At 52.9% G+C, this 18,792-nt stretch overlaps 2 protein-coding genes across 4 annotated transcripts in view; both read right to left on the bottom strand.

Annotated features, from left to right (window-relative positions):
* Positions 1–921: 921 nt before the first annotated feature.
* A3GALT2 (alpha 1,3-galactosyltransferase 2) lies at positions 922–13,430 on the bottom strand. Its single transcript, XM_026457187.1, has 5 exons — positions 13,408–13,430; positions 4,904–4,987; positions 4,598–4,687; positions 4,171–4,308; positions 922–1,609 (listed from the first exon to the last, which is right to left on the bottom strand). Exons 1-5 carry the CDS (start codon positions 13,428–13,430, stop codon positions 922–924), a joined length of 1,023 nt encoding a protein of 340 aa, XP_026312972.1.
* Positions 13,431–15,939: 2,509 nt separating this feature from the next.
* The window catches only part of PHC2 (polyhomeotic homolog 2), a 117,930-nt gene continuing 115,077 nt past the window's right edge, over positions 15,940–18,792 (bottom strand). For all 3 annotated transcript variants that reach the window (XM_026457192.1, XM_026457190.1, XM_026457191.1), the window contains one exon: positions 15,940–17,314. In XM_026457192.1, the coding sequence (XP_026312977.1) occupies positions 17,160–17,314 (155 nt within the window). In that variant the 3' untranslated portion in view covers positions 15,940–17,159. The remainder of the gene's footprint in view (positions 17,315–18,792) is intronic.

Genomic DNA, 18,792 nt, shown 5'->3' with positions numbered 1-18,792 from the left:
GTATCTAAGTTTGTGTGTAAGAGTGTATCTGGTTATAGTTTATAGAAGCATGATCACTAACCCCGATTGACATTATCTTATATGGAGATGTATCTAGAGTCACTTATTTTTTCAGGGAATATAGTGACTCCGGCAAGGGACGTGGGGAGCTGTGTTTTTTGTTTTGACATCTATATGCTGTCAGTCAGGGTTTTGTGAAATTATGCTGGCAAAGGACATGAGCAAACATGGCTTCTTATGTTTGCTACTTTGTCTCACAGTACAGGAATAATTTATCATATTACTGAAATATGTACAAACCATGCTTATGGGCAGGGGAGGTAAAAGGGCAGAGCCAATGACGGGGTGCCACCTGTATTTCTTCCTGTAGCTCCTGCCCAGACATCCCGAGGGGACAGCCACGCCTCTCCAGCTGCTGACATCACAGGGACTCAGACCCTTTGTGTCCTTGGGCAGTTATGTTTCCTCTTTGTGTCTCAGTCTCCTCATTTAAAAAGTGGGGGTGCAGATGGGACTAAAACATCTCCAGAGGCACCAGCTGCATTCTGCAGGCTCAGGGGTGAAAGGTCTACAGGCTGATCGCTCGAGGCATTACTGCAGTTGTGCCTCGCTCACTGCTAAGCTAAGGGAAGGGGATTTTTCTCTTGAACCGAGGAGCTCCCCAAAGGCGAGGAGCTCCTCCTCCTACTCCCACTCCCACGGACGGGCGCACACGAGGCGGGTAGGGCTTTTGCATCCAGTATCTCTCTGCCCTCCAGAGCGCCATCAGCGTCCAGAAGGGCCCCGCCCGGTTCCAGGATCTCTTCTCTCGTGACTCCCACTCCATACCTTCCCCAGGCCAAAGACGCCCGGAGCGGGATATGGGCCGGGCCGGCTGGGCCCGCGGAAGAGTCGGAGGGCCAGGAGCCGGAGGCGGCGGCGCTAGTCCCGCAGCAGCCGGTACTCCTTGGGGGCCCAGAGCAGTCGTGGGCGGCGGATCTCGGCCCGCGGGCCGAGGTCCGGGCTCCAGCAGAACTCGGGCGACAGCACCTTGGCGGGCTTGTGCAGCCAGAAGAACTTGTTGAGGTGGCTCTCGTCGTGCCAGCGCGCCTCCAGGCCGCGCGCGCGGTCCCAGGCCAGGCCCCGCGCACAGTGCGCCGTCAGGTCGCGCAGCGCCGCCACGCTGCCCCCGAACACCGCCGCGTGGTAGTAGAAGTCGCCCTCGCCCCGCGCCATCACGGCGGCCGAATGCGCGTCGCGCTCGAAGGGCAGCAGCCACCGCGGCCAGTGGTAGTGCCAGGAGTGCAGCTGCGCCACCAACTCGGCCAGCGCCTCGGGCCCAAAGGTGCCGCTAAAGTGCTGGTCCACGTCCATGCAGAACACGAAGTGCGCTTCGCGGCCCAGCTGCCCGCCCAGCGCCGCGTGCAACGTGCGCATGCGCGCCATAGACACGTCCTGCCAGCGCCGCTCGCGCGCCACGCGCTCCACGCGCAGCCGCCGTCCCGGGCCCAGCGCCACGCGGGGCACCGCTCCCGGCCGCTCGGTGAACACGTAGTACACCACGCTCTGGCCCGCCATGAAGTGCTGCTCCGCCGTCTCCAGGAAGCGCTCCAGGTACTTCTCCAGGTACCTAAGGGCGCGGCGCCACGGTCAGCCTGAGAGTGAAGCGAGGTGGGGCCGGCTTCCCCACCTCACCCCCACCCCCACCCCCGCCCCCCCCCCCCCAGCCCCCCCCCGCCCCACCCTCACCGCCGCCCCACCCAACCCTCACCCCACCCCCACCCTAACCTCGCCCCACCCCCACCCCAACCTCACTTCACCTCACCCCTACTGCACCCCAACCTCACCCACCTCACCCCCACTCCACCAGTGCTGCCTGGTTCTCCCCACACCCGGCCTTGAACTCCAGACCCTCCAGCCCTAGCATCTTTCAGCTTAGATGGGGCAGGGCGGGTTGGACTGAAGATGCTTGCAAATTGCCTGCCAATCCTGCCTCATACTGGCCCTTTGGAGGACTGGCAGCATTTCTCTCTTTAGAGCTCTGAGCCTCCATTTAAAAGTCCCAGAACTTGGGTGCTGCCATGAGTGAGGAAGCCCGAGCTGGCCCCATCAGTCTTCAGCAGTTGGTCTCCCAGCTGAGACCCAGGTATTTGAGAGCATGAGAAGAGGAGCCCTTCCTGCTGAACCCTATCTGAATTACTGACACACAGAATTATTATTATTATTGAGATAGAGTTTTGCTCCTGTTGCCCAGGCTGGAGTGCAGTGGCGCCCTCTCAGCCCACTACAACCTCTGCCTCGCGGCTTCAAGCAATTCTCCTGCCTCAGGCTCCTGAGTAGCTGGGATTGCAAGTGGCCACCACCATGTCCGGCTGATTTTTTGTATTTTTAGTAGAGACAGGGTTTTACCATGTTGGCCAGGCTGGTCTCGAACGCCTGACCTCAGGTGATCCACCTGCCTCGGCCTTCCAAAGTGCTGGGATTACAGGCATAAGCTACTGCGCCTGGCCTTCCACAGAATTATTTTATGAGCTATAATAATAAGCTATTTTAAGTCACTGTCTTTCACTGTATAGATAACGAGGCCACCTGGAATATTGTATGAACAGACCTTGGGATCCTAGGATTTTAAAATAATAGTAATAGTGCCTAATAATACTTTGAACTTTTATCATGTGGTAGCCACTGCTTTCTAAGTCAATGTACATTGTCTCATCTAAAGAGCGTTAGAAACTTGTATGTGCCATTGGTAAGTGCTTGAGCCAGGATTTGAACCCAGCGTGGCCCTAGAACCTGTACCTTTACTTGCACTTGCTCTATTCCTGGTGACTGGGAAATGGGAATCAGAGACTTAGGCAATCTCAGCATCTAGGAGTGTTGGACTCAGAATCTTGGAGCTCAGGACCTCAGTATCCCAGAATTTTCTGTACCTTGAGATTGACCCCTAGGGCTGGGGCAGGAATGCCCTAGTCAGCATGGATGATGGAAGTGGGAGCACCAAGGCCCTGGGAGAGGTCAAGGCCCAAGTAGCCCAGCAGTTCTGCCCACCTGGTCCACGGGTCAACCCTTGGTCCTTTTCAGCCCCTTGCCTGTCAGTGGCACTCCTTGCTCTCTCTCCCTTGTAGGATGTGGGGGACAGAGTTCGAGGAGCCTTGAATAGTTGTATGGGGTATCTGGTGACAAAATTCCTTCCCCATCCTTTTGAGTATCTCTTCCTGAATGGGAGGTTCTCACCACCTTCCCAAAGCCACTAGTTCCGTTTTTAGAAATGCTTCTTTTAGTTGCCCGAAACCAGGTTATGGGATCTGACTGCCACTGTCAGCCAAGAGTCCCCTTCGTGTCACTTGAGGAAGGTGGACACCCAGCTTAGGCACTCCCTGTCATCCGTAGTGGGGAGGTCAGTGTGCCTGCCATTTCTTCTCTCCACCTCCTTTCCTGTAGTGATTCTGTCCTGTGCCCTCCACAGTCACCTGTTCCCTCCAGTCACCTGTTCCCATGGCTACTCCCTCGACTTGGTCTTCACCAATGTCTGTCCCACTCTGTAAGGACCTCGTTCTTCTGGCTCCCTGACTGTGATTACCATCCCCAACCCAAAACAGTCCTACCTCACTGACTCTCTAATCTGGTGACCCTGCCACTTTCTCAGCATTTGTCACCCCCCCTTCCTCTCTTCACTTCCCTCTGCCCAGTTCAGATTCACTCCCTTGCAATCCTTCAGCTCCCCAGCCCCTCTCCTTTCATCAGACTTGCTTGGCACCTGCCCCCCGCAATCCTGTGTACGTGCACCTGAGCTGCTGACCTCCAATGGGCCCCTACTGCAGGGAATCATCCCTCTACTTACCCAGTCACACTCCCTTCCTCTCACCACTCTCACCTGAGAGATCCCATCATTTTCTCACTACAAAACTAGTGTCTCCAGATGGATCAGCCCTAGCCCCTAGGCAGGTCCCTTCCAGATGTGGTTCTAGAACAGCCCTGGCTGCCTGTGTTGGGTGGGCTCTACCAGGGAGGAGGAGAAGGGTGGTCGGTCCTGTGCTCATCTGGGGGTGTGGGGCAAGAAGTGCTGTCTTTGCTTCTCGCTTCACTTTGGGATCCCATGGCACAGGGGAGCAGGGTCCCCGCCCCCTCCATTACATGCACACCCTTCCCACTCACAGCCTTGACAGCACTGCTCCCCTTCCCAGGCCTTACCTGCCTACAGCAAAGACAGTCAGCCCAATGGTGAGGTTCTGCTGTGTAGCCTCTTGCTTGGCCACATCTGGGTCGAAAGTGCCATCCCAAATAATGGGAGCCCCCCAGGGGGTACAGGTCAGAACTTCAGGCCGGGCCCTGGCCAGGGCAGGGATGGGAAATAGCTCCATTCATCCACCCACTTGGTGCGTGTTCACTGCCACCTCCCCAGTGCTGAGACCGATGAGACCTAGTTGCTGCCCCTGGAAGCCTCCAGCTCAGAGCAACACGGAGGACTGGGAGACGTGTGGCCCGATGGGGCTGCTGGGCTTGGTGGCAGAGTGCCTGACTCTGCTGGGGTGGGAGATGTGTGGAGGGCAGGGACATGGGGCAGAGCTCCATGGGGTTTGGGGGTGCCCTTGGAGTAGGAGGGATGGGAGCTTCTTACCAGGGACGCAGGGCACCTGTGAAGTTGTCTCTCAGCAGGGCCATTGTGGCGGAAGGGCAGACGCCCATGGGGATGACGGCTTCCAGATGCCTGTGGCGGGTTGTGGCGGGAGGGGGGCAGCCGTGAGAAGCATGTCGGCCTGGCCAGGAGCCCTCTGGCTTTGCTTCTTACAAGGAGAGAGAGCTCACAAGGACACTTGAGCTGAGCTAGCTTCTGCCCTCCATCCCTCAAGGAGGGACTTAGACAGATCCCCTTTAAACCTGAATCTGTGGTCCCACCTCAAGTGCTGGGGAAAGGGGCTTGTACCTGAATTTAGGGAGGCCATACAGAAACAGGCCTAAGAGGCCAAGTGCAAGTAGGATCTGCCGCCAGAAGATTCTCTTCCAGGCCCTGGGGGCGGGAAGGGGGCATCAGTAACTCGTTTATATTATAGACAAATATTTATATGCACACATACATGAAAATTCTTTCCTACTTCTGGCCACCCAGTTCCTCTGCATGAAGGTAGCCAGTGTTACCAGTTTCTTGTGCAGAGGCATGAACTTGGGCAGGTTGGGGGGATAATAACATTAGGGGTTGGGGTACTTATCCTGGGTGGAAGGTGGGACTGACCTTGGACAGGAGAGGCCAGGAGAGGATGCACAGGTGTTTGTGGCTCCGTGACTGGGAGTGTTTTTTTGTTTGTTTGTTTGTTTTTTTTTAAGAGACAGCCTCACTCTGTCAGCCAGGCTGAAGTCTTGTGGTGTGATCACAGCTCACTGCAGCCTTGAACTCCTGGGCTCAAGCTATCCTCCCGCCTCAGCCTCCTGTGTAGCTGGGACCATAGACACCTAATTTTTTTGTTTTTTTGTTTTTTTTAAGAGATGGGGTCTTGCTATGTTGCCCAGGCTTGTCTCCACCTTGGCTCAAGCAATCTTCCCGTGTCAGTCACTGGGAGTTAAGAGCTGTCTGGGGTTTAGAGAAGAGTTACTGGGCTGGATGTGGTCAGAGACCAGGTGTCTGTCGTGGCTGCAATCGTCAGGCCAGGTGAACTCCTCTAAGCAGAGCTCAGCAGCCCACTTTCTGGCTCAAAAGAGGTGGGCTTTGGGATTTGTCCACAGTTCATTGTTTTCCAGGAAGGGCCCCAAATGCCGAGAATCTTAATAAGCTCCTTCTGGGGAGCTCACTCCACTGTCCTCCCACTTTCCTGAGTACTCACATATCTAGAGCAACTGCAGCCACACAGTAGGGAGCACAGACACAGGGGCCGGAGCCCTGGGTTCGAATCCCAGCTCCACTACTCATTAGCTGTGTGACCCTGGGGCAAGGTCTGGTCCTCTGCACATCAGTCTTATCTATAGGATGGGGTAGTAACACCTGCCTTAGGGCTGTCATTGCCTTCACACAAGCTAATTGATGAGAATAGGGTCTCTCATGTTGCGATAGTTCACTCAGCTTTAGCTAGTGATGACCATTCTTCCTGAACACACCCTGATCATCCCCTGGGCAGCCTCCTCACTCCACTCCCATCCATCCTTCCTTCCTCCCTTCTCTTTTTTTTTTTTTTTTTTTTGAGACAGAGTCTCACTCTGTAGCCCAGGCTAGCGTGCAATGGCACAATCTCAGCTCACTGCAACCTCTGCCTCCTGGGTTCAAGTGATTCTCCTTCCTCAGCCTCCCGAATAGCTGGGATTACAGGTGCCCACCACCTTGCCTGGCTAATTTTTGTATTTTTAGTAGAGATGTGGGTTTGCCATGTTGGCCAGGCTGGTCTCAAACTCCTGACCTCAGGTGATCCACCCGCCTTGGCCTCCCAAAGTGCTAGGATTACAGGCGTGAGCCACCATGCCTGGCCTACAAATCCTTTCAAAACCTGGCTCCCCTGGTCTGTTTCAAGAAGCCTGCCAACCTCAGACCCTCCTGCCCCTGCCTCTCCTGCTGCCCCACGTAACTGTTCCTTAGCAGGTGTGTCTAGTAAAGAGTGCTGCGAACTGCCTTGCAGGTGTGTGGATCCACCTGGGCACTGTCTCCGAGCACAGCCCCTCCTCCAGTTCACTGCGCCAAGCCAGAAACCTGGGTGCACCCTGACCCCTCCTGCTCTGCACCTGCTGTCTGCTTTCAGTCCCAGGTTGACCTGGTCTCCTTGATCTCTGCTCCTCCTGCTCTTCCCCGTGCCCCACAGTGACCCTGGCCTGCTCCTCTGTCACGGGATCATTGCAGCAGCACTCTTCATGCTCCTGGTCACTTCCTCCACAGCCCCAGAGTCATCTCATAACAAGTCAACCTGCCTTAACAGTTTCCACGTCACCCAAACAGGTAAACCCTCAAAGAAGAAGTGCATTTAGTAGGCAAATATATGGAAAAATGTTCACTCTCACCGGTAATCAAAGATACGCAAATTAGAACAAGGTGGTATGTTTTGCCTAAAAAATGAGCACTTTAAAAAAAAGATATAATGGGGCTGGGAGGGGCTTGTGCATGTAATCCCAGTGTTTTGGGAGGTCAAGGCAGGAGAATTGCTTGAGGCCAGGAGTTCGAGATCAGGCTGGGCAACAGAGCAAGACCCTGCCTCTGCAAAAAATTAAAAAATTAGCCAGAGTTGGGCGCAGTGGCTTATGCCTGTAATCCCAGCACTTTGGGAGGCCAAGCGAGTGGATCATGAGGCCAAGAGATTGAGACCATCCTGGCCAACATGGGGAAACCCCGTCCCTACTAAAAATACAAAAATTAACTGGCCGTGGTGGCGCACATCTGTAGTCCCAGCTACTCGGGTGGCTGAGGCAGCAGAATCACTTGAACTTGGGAGGCGGAGGTTGCAGTGAGCTGAGATTGCGCCACTGCAGTCCAGCCTGGCGACAGAGCAAGACCCTGTCTCAAAAAAACAAACACAAAACAAAAAAAATTAGCCAGATGGTATGCACCTGTACTTCCAGCTATTCAGGAGGCTGAGGCAGGAAGATCGCTTGAGCGCAGGAATTACAGGTTACAGTGAGCTATGATCATGCCACTGGACTCCAGCCTGGGTGACAGAGGTAGACTCTGTCTTGATTTAAAAAATAAAAGGCATAATGAGAATAGCCAAGCTGCAAGAATGCAGTGAGATCGGCGCTGTTACACTTGCTGGTAGGAGTGTAAATTGCTACAGCCTTTTGGAAAGCTACTTAGCTATGGGAATTGAAAGTGTTCAATATTCATCCACTTTGATTCAGTAATTCCCAGCTTCTGGGAATCTGTTCAAAGGAGATAATCTTCAGAATGAGAAAAGTTTATGCGTAAAGATGTTCATCAGTTTCTGTTAAGTCATGCATTCAACATCTATTTATTGGACACAAGCTCAGCATCGAACACCGTGCTAAGTCAGGGATTCAGAGGGGAATGGGACACAGACCCTGTCTTCAGGGTGCGGAGGCAGGAAGATGTGGGTGTGGTGGGTGAGGGAGTGGGTCACATGACAGACTGAAGAGTTGTGGAACACGGCACAATGAATGCTGTGATTGGGAGCAATGCCGGGTGCTGTGAGGCAAATTGGAGGGTAGCACCTGAGCCTTGGTAGATGAAGAGGTCGTTGGGGCCTCCTGGAGGAGGAGTTGACTTCTAAGCTAGGACCTAAAAAATTATTCATAGAAGTTCTTCAGGTGAAGAAGGCGTGGAGGGGGAAGAGAGGTCCATGGAAAAGAAACAACAGTGTGCAAAAGTGAGGAAGCCTCACTCCTGGAATGTCTGTGGAACTGCAGGGTGGAGGGTAGTAGCAGATGAGAAGGGAGGGATGAGGCTGCAGAGGTGAGCCGGGGCCAAGTCACCCGGGGCCCACATTTGAGGCCCGGGGAATTGGACTTCATCTTGAGGGTCGTGGGGAGCTCTGAAAGGTATTTCCTCTGGGAGTGAATCAGTCAGATTTTTATTTGAAAAAAGAAAACCCCCACAAACCCTGAAGTAGTCCAGCTGAAATCTGGAGCCTGGCCATGGTGGGGTGGCAGGGAGGAGACTGCTGGAGGCAGGAAGATGAGTTAGGTGCCAGCCCCTGGCAGGTATTAGGGGCAACACCAGGGAGTTGGCAGCTGGATGTAGAGGAATAGGTGGTGAGGGGCTGTCAGGGAGGGCACATGGGCAAGACTTGGCCATGGATTAGAGGGACGGGGCTGGGGGACCAGAAAGGAGAGGATGCCTGGTTGTCTGGTTGGAGGAAGGGAGCTGGAGCCCAGAAGGCAGGAGGCTCAGGAGAAAGTTCTGGGATTTACCAGGAGGGCAGGGATGTCATGGGGGAGAGGGAGAGAGTTCAGAGGAAGAGGAGGCCAGGGCCCAGGTGGGAGTGGGAGGAAGACTGAGCAGGTAGAGGACTTAGGGACAGGCACATGGGTTGGGTGGGAGTGGGGCTGTCTTTCCAGAAGTCGGGCTGTAAGGAGGAAAGAGATGGGGTGGCAACTGGAGGGCACGGGATGGTTGTATTGATGGGTGCGTGCTTGTTTCCCTTACACAAGCAAGACTTGAGCTTGGTCGAATGCTGCCTGGAAAGCACCCATGGAGAAGGCGTTTTGGGTCACAGGGAGAGGCATTATCTGAGCTGCTCAAATACAACTGAAGAAGGCTCTAGTGTCCAGCCGAAGGGACTGGCTAAATAAATGTGTTAGGAAGACTCTGCAGTCATATAGAAAAATTCTCACACAGGAACATTAAAGGAAGAAAGCAGGATCTAAAATTGATGTGCACTCTGATTACAATTAGCAAGAATAAAAACATGCACCAGAAAATAAGACTAAAAGGAAGAATGTTTGTGCAATAAAATTAGTGTCTTATTTTCTCTCTAATTGTCTTTAATGTATTTACAGTATGTTGCTTCTTTAATGAAGGAAAAATTCAAAGTTAGCAATTTACACACACACAAAATTTAAGTTATTTTGTGGCTTCTTGCTGACTGCAGTACACCGTCCACATCTCTTAACCATGCCTGAGAAGCCTTCCAAGTCCAGCCCCTCCGCCGTAACACTGTCAGTGCTCACAGCCTCTGGCCAGCTTGCCTGCAGCTAGGAATGGAGACTTTGCGGCGACTAGTCCCAGGATGTTCCTGTAGCCTTCTCTGAAAAAGCAAACTAATGCAACAACCTCAGGGTTCGTTAGCAGGGAACTGGACGAATGAATTAGGCATATCTATACAGGTTGGTTATCCTTTATCCAAAAGTTTGTACCAAAAGTATTTTGGATTTTAGACTTTTTTGGAGTTTTGAATATTTGCATTGTATTTACTGACTAAGTATCCCTAATCTGGAAATCTGAAATTCAGAATGCTCCAGTGGGAGCATTTCCTTTGAATATCCTGTCAGTGCTCAAAAAGTTTCGGATTTTAGAGGGTTTGGGACTTCAGATTTTTGGATGAGGGGTACTCAACTTGTATAATGGAGATCAACATGGCTGTTGAAAAGGGTGAGGTAGATTTATATGTACTCTCTGGAAAAGAGACCCTAATGTGTTAAGGCGAAAAGAAAGGAACAACTAATATGGAGAGGTAGACCTTGCTTCTGGCAGGGCGTAGCACCTGTGCCTGTGCACCCGAGCCTTTGCAGTCATGTATAGCCGCATCTTTCATGACGTGTAGGAAGAGATCTGGAATAGCATCATCCAGTGGAATAATGTGAGCCACATATGTAATTTAAACATTTCTAGTAGCCACATTAAAACAGTGAAACAGGTGTAAATTTGGATGTGCTGGGTTAAATAAAAGTATTGTTACAAATAATTTAATTCCCCACATGCAGTCCATCAGCAAACCCTGTGGGTGCTCCCACTCACTGTCCTCCGTCCCCCCCCCCCCCCCCCCCCCCCTTCACTCTCCCCATCCCCTGTTCTCAGCGATTGATCCCAGTGAGCCGAGTGGGACCCTTGCTTTCTCTCCTGACAGCCAAGTTGTTGCTTTTGCCTCCTTCCTAGTGCCCAAAACTCCCCTCCTGGCCTCCCTCACTGTCCTATTCATGCTTCCTTGTTTCTAATCTGGATTCCTATAACAGTCTCTTGACCCTGCCTCCCAGTCTCCATCTTTTACTCTTAACCGTGAAGTCTCCTAGGCTTCCGCACCTCTGTATTCCACTCTGCTCTCTTCCTCCCATCAGCTAACAAGCTCTGCATCATTCCTCAGCGCCCAGCTTCCTCCTGTCTGAAGCCAGCCTTGACATCTCCTCCTCTTAGGTCCGTCCCCCAGGTTGTGCCTCTGTCCCTTTCCCAGACCTCTCCTCTAGTACCTGCCAAGTGATGCTAGGGACTGTCTGCCCCACTAGGCTCGAAGTTTCTCTGTTTCGCCAGCCTTTATATTCCTGGTGCCAAATCCCAGAGCCTGCCTTATAATTCATGCTATTCATAAGTATTTGTTCAGCAAATGAATGAAACAATGAATGAGTTATTTGTGTTCATTCTCTCTTCCAAGTGAACTGGTACTCCTTTGCTGAAAACTCCATTTTCTTCAGGATTAAGTCTGCACTCCTTATGCATAATGCCAGACACTTACTGAGACGGATACTTGGCCAAATGTATTTTGTGCCTGTCCTGTTAAAGGCATACCACAGCCCCTTGAAGGAGATGCTGTACTTATCTCTACTTTACACATGAGGAAACTGAGGCTTAGAAAGGTTAATTCACTGGCTTAGGGTTGCAGTTGCTCAGGGGAGAAAGCAGGGGTCCATTTGGGTCACTGGGATCAACCGCTGAGAACATAGAAGGAAAGATCAAGAAAATGCAAACTGCAACTTGAGAAGCACTGAGTCGGGACAGCCAGGTGAACACCGCTGTCCAGGGGACACACAATACCTGAGGGCAGCACCCCAGGGTCACTGTGTGAGAGAGGACATGCAGAGGCCTGGAGCGGATGTCAGTGACATCTCACCTCTGCAAGGCTGGGTGGCCTCATTGGTGTGAATCAGATGCACCACATCTTCTTTTAGGAGTAGGTTTGGTTCCCTCCCTCTTTGCTACACACATAACTGACTCAGGTGGGGCCTGGTTTTCATTTTCTTCCATAAAAGGAAAATTAAGGTCCAGAAAGTGAAAAGAACTGCCCAGAGTCCTGTAGGCCTGTGGTGCACCTGCACACGTGGCCTGCACTCCAGCAGCAGGAGAGGAGGCAGCACATGGGGCGTTCGTTCTTGCCTGGGGGCTCCCAAGGGCTCACTCCCCAATCTCAGCATCCTCCTCCTCCCCTGTCAGCTCAGGGTCCTGCCAGCCATTCCCTGCCTCCTGGGACACCAGGCTTTCCAGTCCCTAGTTCTACCCTCTGGGGATCAACTAATCAGTTTGTTTCTTCTCCAGTAAGTATCCGTGTTCTTTTTTTTGTTGTTGTTGAGACGGAGTCTCGCTCTGTCGCCCGGGCTGGAGTGCAGTGGCCGGATCTCAGCTCACTGCAAGCTCCGCCTCCCGGGTTCCCGTCATTCTCCTGCCTCAGCCTCCCGAGTAGCTGGGACTACAGGCGCCCGCCACCTCGCCCAGCTAGTTTTTTGTATTTTTTAGTAGAGACGGGGTTTCACCATGTTAGCCAGGATGGTCTCGATCTCCTGACCTCGTGATCCGCCTGTCTCGGCCTCCCAAAGTGCTGGGATTACAGACTTGAGCCACCGCGCCCGGCCAGTATCCGTGTTCTTTAGGTGAAAAGCCTACTGCAAGTTTTCAGGGCGCACCTTCAATAGGCATTTGCCGTTTCTGTTGTTTATACTTTTCACCAAGGCATTTGCACAGGGGGTAAGGTGTAGGCTTGGGCTTTGAGTAGAACTGTCGGATTCCCTAGCCAGAGCTTCCCGCATGGCATTTGGGCTCTATTTGATCTGGGCCTAGCTCAACCCTGAGGCTCATCTCACAAGGTTCTCAGCCCTGTTATTTCTCCCTGTGGGCTTGGCTGCTTCCCTTCCCACTCTATTCAGCTCGTCTGAGCTCCTGGATGGTTGGCTGCAGCTGGGCTCCTCCGACTCCGAGAAGCCTGGTCAAACCCTGTACTGGGAGCTGGCAAGGCTGCCTCTGGAGGTGCACTGTGGGAGGTATGTGAGGTACTGTGTAAAGTACTACAGGAGCAGGAAAAGGCTGGAGGGCTTTCTCCCCCTCTGTGGCTGTCCCACCCTCTTCACCAGCCTCCTCCCAACCAGGGTAGGGCAAACCGATGCTTATTCTGGGCTCTGGGCCTCAGCCGGGGCACACAGGCAGAGCTGGTCTTGTGAACTCCTGTGGTCAGGCCTGGAAGGGTGCTGAGACCCAGGACTGGGTGGGACCCCAGCTCCTCCTGCCCCTCCTATGCCCCAGCCTGGGAACCCATAGTCTGTGGAGGCCCCTGACCAGCCCACTCCTCCATATTTCTTGTTCAGATTCTACCTGCAGAAGGTGGTCCCTCAAGCTCCACCCTGTGCCCTGTTGCCCACTCTCCTTGGCTTCAAGAAAGGGTTAAAGATCAGCCATTAGGTCTTAAGGGGGCACAGGTTCCTAGTCCTGGACTGTCAGTCCTAGTGGGGATAGAGGGAGCCCTCAGTTATAGTCGGGGAGGGAATGTAGCCCGGGTCTCTGCTTTCCAGCTTGCCAAGGGGGTTTGGAGTTAAGGGAAGCAAGGGGAGTCCAGCTTTTCGTTGGCTACAAAATCTTGCGGAATACAGCCTTCCCCACCCCGGTGTCCATGCACACGGATTGTCTTTCTTCTCCTGGGGCAGTGTCCCCTCTTGGAGTCACCTTTTCCCAGGACCGGAGGCCTTAGCTGGTATTCCCGGGCTGGCTCTGGTGCCTCTCCTTGGTACTGTTTTAGCCATCAGACTGGATCCCTCTTAGCTCAGCTGAACCCAGGCTTTCTTCCTCTCCACACCAGTGTCCCCACTCACCTGAGTCCCTCCTTGAGAGCCATATGGGGAAGTAGGTAGGATGGCCCGGAGCAGACTTTCCCAGCTCAGAGCCGGGGAAGAAATGGCCTGTTCCTGGAGACCTGGACCAAGCAGCTTCTCCCCCTTTACCTCAGGAGCTGCACCCACAGGAGCAGTCAGGATGGACTGCCTGGGAGGGACCTGCCAGGGGTGCGACCTTTCGGGGGAAGCTGGCCCCAAGGTGGAGTGGGGCTGGCAACCCTTTTGGGGCCAATCACCTGGAAGAGGGTGGGTCTGAGTAGGTCAGTTCTGGTTGGCTGGAGGCTCTGTCATTTTGTACAGACTTCTCTTCCCTCCACAGGGGAAGTGTCTTTGGTTCTTGGGAGTGGCTGGGGATCAAGGTATGGTGTTTGCACCCAGGAAAGGCCCTGTTCTGCATGGAACCTCAGCCAGATCTGAAGGGCACTCGGCACCTGTGACCTTGGACAGTTCACCTAGTGGAGCCCTTTACCTTCTCAGTAGAATGGCGTATGTACACCAGTCACCCAGGAGAGAGAACCACGTAAGATCCTGGATGTCGAACCGTTGTGGTTTAGTCTGGGCAGTGCTTTTTAAAGTTCGAGTTGTGACCTATCTGAGGGTCGTGTAATGAGTTCAGTGGGTCATGACCAAGATTTAAAAATATGAACAGGAATACAATGGAAAAGAAAATATTCTGTATTGTACATAAGGGTAGGTTTTGTTTCATGAAATGTTTGTTTCAGTTGATAGATATCGAAGTGTGTATATGAGGTTGGGAAATATTTCTTTAAATTGTGGATCATGATGGAAATAGGTTTGTGAAATTCAGTGTAAAGTGTAAACAACAGGAATAGCAAATGCCTATTGCAGGTGTGTCCTGCAAACTTGCAGTAGGTTGGAGCTTTTCATCTAAAGAAGATGGATACTTACTGGTGTGAATCAAATTCACCACATCTTTAAGGAGTAGGTTTGGTTCCCTCCCTCTTTGCTACACACATAACTCAGGTGGGGCCTGGTTTCCATTTTCTTCCATAAAAGGAAAATTAAGGTCCAGAAAGTGAAAAGAACTGCCCAGAGTCCTGTAGGCCTGTGGTGCACCTGCACACGTGGCCTGCACTCCAGCAGCAGGAGAGGAGGCAGCACATGGGGCGTTCGTTCTTGCCTGGGGGCTCCCAAGGGCTCACTCCCCAATCTCAGCATCCTCCTCCTCCCCTGTCAGCTCAGGGTCCTGCCAGCCATTCCCTGCCTCCTGGGACACCAGGCTTTCCAGTCCCTAGTTCTACCCTCTGGGGATCAACTAATCAGTGTGTTTCTCCTCCAAGAAAGTTACATTTTCATAGGCTTTCCAGAGGAGTTATTAAGATGTGAGTGTTGGTTCTTGAAAGTTACTTTCAAGTAAGTAATCATCCTTTAGAGATTGTCATTCAGTAGGTTATGGCCTGACCCTCAAACCACCCCCATCTCTGCTTTGTTTTAAAAGTAGAGTTTTGTCTGTCACCTCGGTTGGGGGTACAGTGGTGCAATCATAGCTCACGGCAGCCTTGAACTCTCGGGCTCAAGCGATCCTCTGACCTCAGCCTCCAGAATAGCTGGGATTACAGGTACACACCACCTTGCCTATTTTTAAGTATTTTTTGTAGATAGGAGGTTTCCCTATGTTGCCCAGGTTGGTCTCAAACTCCTGGCCTCAAGCAATCCTCCCACCTCGGCCTCCCCAAAGTGCTGGGTTTACAGATGTGAGCAGCCATAACCTAAATTTTTAACAGGTGGAAATGGTCCCTTAAGGAAAAACCTGATGCAGGGGGAGGAGCAGTGAGGCCAAGCTGCCCTTTTTCCCTTCCCCCTACAGATGTGGGGTAGATTTCACTCCACGCAAGAGGGCACGTGGTTATTCTGTGCTTCTCCCCGGTCTCATTGCTAACACAGTGCCTGGTTCAGAGGCATGTGGTCAACATAGGCTAACATAGTTAGCAGCACACACGTCTAGTCCAGCCAGCTCACCTGCCCCTCATTTGCACTTCCACATTCATGCTTGTGCCTTTGCACTTACTGCCTTAGTCTGGAATGCCCTTTCTCTTTCTTTATTCAAGGCTTAGATGCCTCCTCTCTGCCCTATTTGAGCATGCAAAAGTGCTTAGTGAACCAAAGCCATCCCAAGGCTATTCTGGGTGCTGTGCAGCTCTATCCACAGGTGTGTGCTGGAAGATGGGAGAGTCTGGGTTGTGTCCCAGGTGTCTAGAGGTTGCTAGCCCAACAGTCATCTCCCAAGTGGGAATGGCAGGTATAGGGACACAGAGCAGAAAGGGCTTCTGGATCCTCTCCAAGGGACACCATGTGAAGAAAGCTGGTATCTACCCATGTGAACTGCAGCTGAGGGCACCCTCAAATGAGCCAGCCCCAGAAAAGTGTGGAGGATATGCTGTCCACTGAAGGTGCTTCCCCAGCCCAGGGACCCGCCCGTCTCCGTATGGGTGAAACGTGGCCACGTGGGCCCAGAGACAGGCATTCCTAGGGGAGAAAGGCACCAGAGAGACAGATTTTACAGATTTATTTTTAAAAAACAAAAACAAAGGTTAAAAAAGTCCTTCATTTCCAACCCTGCCTGGGGGTGTGGGTGGGGAATAGAATAAGCTCAGAAAGGTGCCTACCTCCTTCCTGCAAAGGACATGGCAGGTCAGAGGCAGGCCCTCGCCCTTCCTGCCCTGCCTCCTTCTCAGGTAGCTCAAATTGCTGCTAGGAAGTTTTATGGGCAAAGAAGTGTGGGAGTGGGAGGCCACGAGCTGCCTTCCTCACATCAGCAGAAACTCCAGCTGTTCTCTCCCCTTAGAAGTTCTCCGGGCCCCACCACTGGGACAGGCAGGCCAGGAGGCTCAGCCCTCTGAGCTATGTTGCTCAGACCACCGCAGCTTTCTTAATGCTCTTTGTGAACCAGGAGGGCAGTCAGCGGAACTTCACAGTGCGGGGAGGTGTCTGGAAAGGAAACTGAAGCGCCGTCTCTTTCTGACCTTGCCTCTGCACTGAGGCTGCCCTTCTTGGCTATTCCCCATCCTGAGGCTGAGTGGAGTCCAGGACAAAGCACTAAGTGGCTGTTTGCTACAAAACACCTGGAGATGCCAGAGAGTAGCCCTTGGCCTATCTGTCAGTCCAGGCTCCCACACAGTCACACAGTCATACACACAGCGTTAAGGCGTCTGTGCCAGCAGGCACGGCCCGGCGGGGCCCAGCTTCTCTCTCTCCACCTGCAGAGGGTGTAGCGGGGAGAACCCTGGCTGCTGCAGAAACAGGCTGAAGGGGGAGAAGCTGACAACGGAAGAGTTAACCAGGCCTGGAGAAAGAAGTGGGAGGAAGGAAGGCAAGGGCTTTCTAGGCCTCCATCCAGGCCTGCTGGCTGCCCTTGAAGTAACCCAACTCAGGTTGGGGAGCCCTGACCATATACCCCCTGGAAAATGGGGGACAGAAAGAGGGGAAGAGAGCGGGGCTAGAGTATTGGGACTTTGGAGGAAGCCAGTGCTATCAATATTTACAAGCATAAAGCCCCATCTTCTGTGCCACCTACCTCTCTGCCCCTCCCACAGAAATGAAAGGCCCCTGAGAGCCATGGAGGAGGTGCCCAGACCTCCTCACCAGCTACGCCCCTAGGGAGAGCCCCCGCCCTCCAACTGGCCCCATTTCTGGGCCCCTCAGGAATGTCTGTCTGGCTCTGCTCAGTCGGGAGGAGGCGCCCTGGGCCAGCATCCTGGCTGCCGCCGGCCCTAGGAGTCCTTGAGCATGCTGATGCGGGCGTAGATCTTCAGGGCAGGCCCCAGCTTGATGTTCATGGCGCTCATCAGGTGGTCCTCCTTGAGCAGCAGCAGGGCTTGCCCGTCGATTTCCTGGGCACGGAATTCCTCTGCTATCTCCTGGCAGCCTGAGGGGGTACCACCAAAGACAGTGTCAATCCAAGCTGCCAGCGTTCACCTCTGGCAGCCACTGCCTAGTCATCTAGATCTAGTTATCTGCATCCATTATCTCCTTTAGTCCTCATAACCACGCCTTGAGGAAGGCACTGCTGTTTTTATTTTGCTGCTTGAGAGAGGCTGGGCAACTCACCCACAGCAGCCACGATCCGGGCCTCCTCCTGTGTGCCCGTGTTCAGACCCCTGCTCTGTGAACTGAGTGGACCCATGTCCACTAAGGTGCTGAGGAAGTGACAGCGTGTGATTTCTGAGGCTAGATCATAAAGGGCACAGCAGTTCTTACCTCACTCTTCTGTCTGGTTTACTGCAGAGTAAGCCGGCTACCAGTAAGCCACCCCAGCAACCCTCTGGAGAGGCACGCGTGGAGAGCAGCCAAGGCCCTGGTGGTCCTCGGCCACCTCGCTGTGTGAGTGAACCATGCTGGAAGTTGGTTTTCTGGCTCCAGACCTCAGACACTGCAGCCCCGTATGGTGTCTTCCCTGAGACCTCATATGACCTCAAACTCATACACTGGGTTTGTGGAAGGGAGCAGGTAACCTCTCTGTTTAGTTTCCAGGTCTTCAGACTAAGAGAAACTGGACACCAGGAGCCTCATACTGGGACTGCTCAGCTGAGCCACTCAATTCCTGACCCACAGGGCCATTGAGATGACAAGTGATTGCTGCTTAAAGCCACTGAGTTCTGGAGTAATTTACACATAGGTAACGAATGCAGATTCTGGTACCTGGAAAAGGAGTGCTGCCATAAAACAGCTCTATAGATGTGGGTGTGGCCTCGGAACTGGCCACAGGCAGGAGCCGGAAGGACTTTGTGGAAAGCGTGAGTGTCTAAGGTGCTTTGAGAGACTATATGTAGAAGTCTCATGGTCTTTGGGGAAGCTGCTGGGAGGCCTAAAGGAAAGTGAGGAAACTCTTAGTGGAGATTGGAAGAAACAGGGTCACTATTATGAAGTAAAAGAACATTTTGTAAAAATGTGGTTGGTGGCAGAAATGTAAGTTGAATGTACCTCCTGAAGTGGGTGGTCTAGCTAAGGAGATTTTCAGACACAACGTGGAAGGTGTTGCTTGGCTTCTTACTGCTGCTCACAGTAAAACAGGAGAGAGAGAAGGTAAAAAACAAACAAAACTGTTCAACAGAAAGGAACCGGGATCTGTCGGTTTTAAAAATGCGCAGCCTCGCGTGGTGGCTCAAGCCTGTAATACCAGCACTTTGGGAGGCTGAGACGGGCGGATCACGAGGTCAGGAGATCAAGACCATCCTGGCTAACAGGGTGAAACCCCATCTCTACTAAAAAAATACAAAAAACTAGCCGGGCGAGGTGGCAGGTGCCTGTAGTCCCAGCTGCTCAGGAGGCTGAGGCAGGAGAATGGCGTAAACCAGGAAGGCGGAGCTTGCAGTGAGCTGAGATCTGGGCACTGCACTCCAGCCT

Source organism: Piliocolobus tephrosceles, chromosome 1, assembly GCF_002776525.5.
Source record: "Piliocolobus tephrosceles isolate RC106 chromosome 1, ASM277652v3, whole genome shotgun sequence".
Classification (NCBI taxonomy): domain Eukaryota; kingdom Metazoa; phylum Chordata; class Mammalia; order Primates; family Cercopithecidae; genus Piliocolobus; species Piliocolobus tephrosceles.
This window is presented reverse-complemented; position numbering and strand designations above follow the sequence as displayed.

Coding starts and splice junctions, on each gene's coding strand:
- A3GALT2 (XM_026457187.1), bottom strand. CDS start 13,430: ATGGCTCTCAAGGAGGGACTCAG. Junction 4,309..4,597: donor ACAGGTGCCCTGCGTCCCTG/GTAAGAAGCTCC, acceptor TGCCCTGGCCAG/GGCCCGGCCTGAAGTTCTGA. Junction 1,610..4,170: donor ACTGTCTTTGCTGTAGGCAG/GTAAGGCCTGGG, acceptor CCGCGCCCTTAG/GTACCTGGAGAAGTACCTGG.